The following is a 3,795-nucleotide window of genomic DNA, read 5'->3' as shown; positions in this document are numbered from 1 at the left end:
AGATCATATCCAACGGTCCATCATCCATAAAAAGCACAATACAAGTTAAGAATTAAGTGCCAATCCGGGGTTGCCATACAGCCATCCATCCAAGTTGGCAATTTTAAAAGAGTTACAGAGCTTTTTCTATCGGGTTTATACAGGGGCCCTCACTATAACGAGGGCCTCACATGTATTAAAAAAAAAAAAAATTAACGCGGGCCCCACTAATGTGAGTACCTGTAAAATATCTGACAAAAAAAAAACCCTATACATGTAAGTTGATCCTACATTTTTTAGAAACACATTTTTAGAATCTTCACCTTGGTTCTCACTAAATTGCTTTTTAAGTAGGCACTTGTTAGTAGTAATGGTTTATCGTTCCTTGCACTTAAATTATTCACTTTATTCCTCTTACCTTTGTTATTACGTATTTTGATGGCATATACTAGTGGTTATTTTCAAAATAAATAAAACTTTGATATGAAAAAGTAATTTATATTAAAATTTACTTCTTTATAAGTAATTTTTTTAAAGCTTAGTCAACATGAACTAAGAGCAAAATGCAAAGGAAGTACTTTTCCCACAAATCTACATCAAGAAAATGAAAAACGATCAACTTGTACTCAGATGTACTCAGCAACATGTTTCAACCAAATCAAAAACAAACTGAAAACGAAATTATTTCTGGCACTTTATTAATTAATGATGCATAGCTTTCTTTTTTCTAAGCCCATTTCGCCATGAGAGACATCCCACCAGCACCCAATAGAACAGCCACATAAGATTTGATTTGTAACTTGATGCTACCTTGCAACTTTTTCCCCATGAAATCAGAAGCAAGAAGATCCACCAAAGCCATATAAACCAAAAGGCCAGCCGACGAGGCATTAAGCAAACCAACAGTAATCAAAGCACGAGGGCTGTTTTCTTTGTACGTAGTCGATAGTGCCAGGCCAAGCGCAATTCCAAATGGGGTTGTTACTGAGAAGAAGAAGGCCATTATAGCCTTCTTCATAAGCTTATACTCAGCCTGCACGTATTTTTAAATTCGTTAACCTCATAGGAGCATTAGTTAAGAAAATAGTGGAAAGAACTTGAAATAAGCAATTATTTTCATTTGATAGCATTATGGAAAAATGGTTCATGAATGATTAACCTGAAGAATGCAACCACCAAGTCCCATTCCTTCAAACATTTGGTGGAAACAAAGAGCAGCTACTAGTCCTTTGATTGTGCAAGTGTTGTTCGAGGCTCCAAGAGAAAGCCCTATCACAACTGAATGGACAATGATTCCCAACTCCAAAACCTGTAAAAATATTTCATCTAGCTAGTATTAATTATTTTATTTCTTTAATTATAAAAAATGGCAATCTGTACATAACATGGATGCATGCAGTTGTTGTTAATAATCATTGATGACAGTATATCGATTATAACCAATTGTATTGATGTTAATAGTTTTTTAAAAAATCATCGGCAAATATTGATTTTAATTAGAATTGCCACAATAATAAATGATTATTAACATGATATCTCAATAAATAAAAATTAAAAAATGATATCTCAAATTATCAAAAATTAAAAATTTAAGAAAGAATCGTCGGTGACACCAAAAGCTTCGCCCTCAATGATCAACAGCTGAGCAACATCAATGGTTTCTTACGACACCATTGACATCTTTTCCGTCAGTAATCAATGTCAGATTTATGCTTTGATTAAGACCGATAGTTTTTACTATTAGCGAAAGTAATAAAGATTAGAAAAATAACTTTTCATCGATAAGATCATAAATAAAAATATAAAAAAATATCTCAAATTATTGAATAAATTATTAAAAACTAAAAATTAAGAAAACAATCGTCTGCTACACCTCAAGCTTCTCCATCAATGATCAAGAATTTAGCACTATCTTAGGGACGGGGCGGTAGGGGCCCTCAAGATTAATGTTCAACCTTTAAGAATCTAGCACTGTCACTAATTTTCGACGACCTGATCATTAGTATTTGTTGTCAGAGGTACATCGCTTATATCCTATTATATTTTGAATCACTATCACATGTTGATTTTCTTCACAATCATCGATGAAGATTCGGTCGTGATCATTTATTCTATTTTAAATACCTTCCTAAGAAATTTTCTAATACCCCAAAATACTTGAATATTAGAAAAATATCCGTACGGCAAATGATAATTATAGAACACATATAAATCTTATTCCTTTTTGGTCCTTTATTTAATTAATATTGAAAGGACAAGATGAGTTCTTTAATAATAAAATGATAACATGTTATATAGTCATCCAGGAAGTGTTTTCAAATGATGGACTAGAATTTGGCAGTGCCTTTTCCATTATGATTGAAGCTTCAGAACTCAGGATTAAATCTCGGGTTTCAATCCAGGCAGAAGTGTTGTTTTCAAATGATGGACTAGAATTTGGCAGTGCCTTTTCCATTATGATTGAAGCTTCAGAACTCGGGATTAAATCTCGGGTTTCAACACCTCGACCCTTGATCTTCAATCACATAGGGCACACGCGATTCACATCGGGAGTCAAGGTTTTGTCACCTCAGCCCCCGTCTCCAAACCCGGGATTTTATCCCTGATTGAGCAGCAATTTCCTCCCATTAATTTGATTAATTATAGTTAATCCCCATTGTCGGTTGTTAATGTACAAATTAAGGCATGCTGCATGTATTGTGGTTAAACAAATGAAAAAATCTTTATATATGTTTAAATAAATTAATATATATAATAGTGATTTAGAAAATTAGTAACCATTATGGCAATGTTTGACTCCATTTTTAGGGGAAAATAGATTTTGAAATAGTGATTTTCTAAGAATGTATCGATTATTTTAAGAAAAATATGTAATTGAAAATGAGTTCTATTTTTAAAAAATGAAACTCAAACATAGGCTATATATCTATAAATAAATTAGTATATATAAAATAGCGATATAGAAAATTACTAACCATGGCAATTACGCGGTAACGGAGAAGTTGTGAACCATCAACATCAAGTTTGAATCCATGGTGGTGGCCATGAGAATGCCCATTATTCACTACAGCCATCTCTTGATCTCCTTGTGACTCAGGAAGAACTCCATTTCTGTTTTTCTTAGTGTATATACTGGTTGCCATTGAGTCTACCATCAATGTAATTATAGCAGACAACATGGCAACAAATCCGGTAAAAGGAAACTTATGCCATGGATTTTCCTTCAAGCAGCTGGACGACAACATGTCGAATGAATCTGGTAAAACATGCATGAACCCAGTACCCAAAATGATACCTCCGGCGAAACACTTAACAATCACGAAAAGGTTTCCTTCCGGACTGAGGGCTGGAATCGAGCGTGTGACGAGGGGTAAACTCACCCCAATCATGCTCGTGACGAGAATGGATACAATGGCTATAATTTTGAGTGGCAAGGCTTTCTTCTTGTCTATGCAGCTGTCGTCTTCTTCCTCACCGCACTCTTCCACTACTGAGAGGACTTGTACTGAGAACATGGAAATCAAGAAGAAGATGCAGATGATTTTCAAGAGATTGGAAGCCATTGACTCTCTTTTCCGATCACCTTGCTAGCTATTTGACTTTTTTTTTCTTTCAATTTGTTTTGTTTTTCAATTATAACGAAGCCTATATATATAGAATTTTGTTACATCATCGAGGAATATTAATTATTTAATTCATTCGAAATAGATTAATAAAATGTTGCGAAACTAATATAGAACACAAGTCTTAATTCAGTAATTGATACAATACTTTGAAGTACGAATATGTACTACATTTAAAGTGTGACGTGTCCCG

The 3,795-nt window shown here is 33.8% G+C and overlaps 1 protein-coding gene across 1 annotated transcript; it reads right to left on the bottom strand.

Moving 5' to 3' along the window:
- Positions 1-463: 463 nt before the first annotated feature.
- On the bottom strand, positions 464-3,583 carry LOC111370268 (fe(2+) transport protein 1-like). Its single transcript, XM_022991945.1, has 3 exons — positions 2,955-3,583; positions 1,139-1,288; positions 464-1,012 (listed from the first exon to the last, which is right to left on the bottom strand). The coding sequence occupies exons 1-3, from the start codon at positions 3,540-3,542 to the stop codon at positions 707-709; spliced, it is 1,044 nt and encodes a 347-aa protein (XP_022847713.1). The 5' UTR covers positions 3,543-3,583; the 3' UTR covers positions 464-706.
- Between the last annotated feature and the right edge of the window lie 212 nt (positions 3,584-3,795).

Source organism: Olea europaea, chromosome 21, assembly GCF_002742605.1.
Source record: "Olea europaea var. sylvestris chromosome 21, O_europaea_v1, whole genome shotgun sequence".
Lineage (NCBI taxonomy): Eukaryota > Viridiplantae > Streptophyta > Magnoliopsida > Lamiales > Oleaceae > Olea > Olea europaea.
Note: the sequence above shows the minus strand (reverse complement) of the source record. Positions and strands in the feature narration are given on the sequence as shown.

Bases quoted from the DNA above. Each gene is read 5' to 3' on its own strand.
- LOC111370268 (XM_022991945.1), bottom strand. From the start codon at position 3,542: ATGGCTTCCAATCTCTTGAAAATCATCTGCATCTTCTTCTTGATTTCC. The intron at 1,289-2,954 runs GTTAGTAATTTT...ATATTTTTACAG, and splicing joins GTTACCGCGTAATTGCCATG to GTTTTGGAGTTGGGAATCAT. The intron at 1,013-1,138 runs GTTAATCATTCA...AAATACGTGCAG, and splicing joins TTGGTGGTTGCATTCTTCAG to GCTGAGTATAAGCTTATGAA.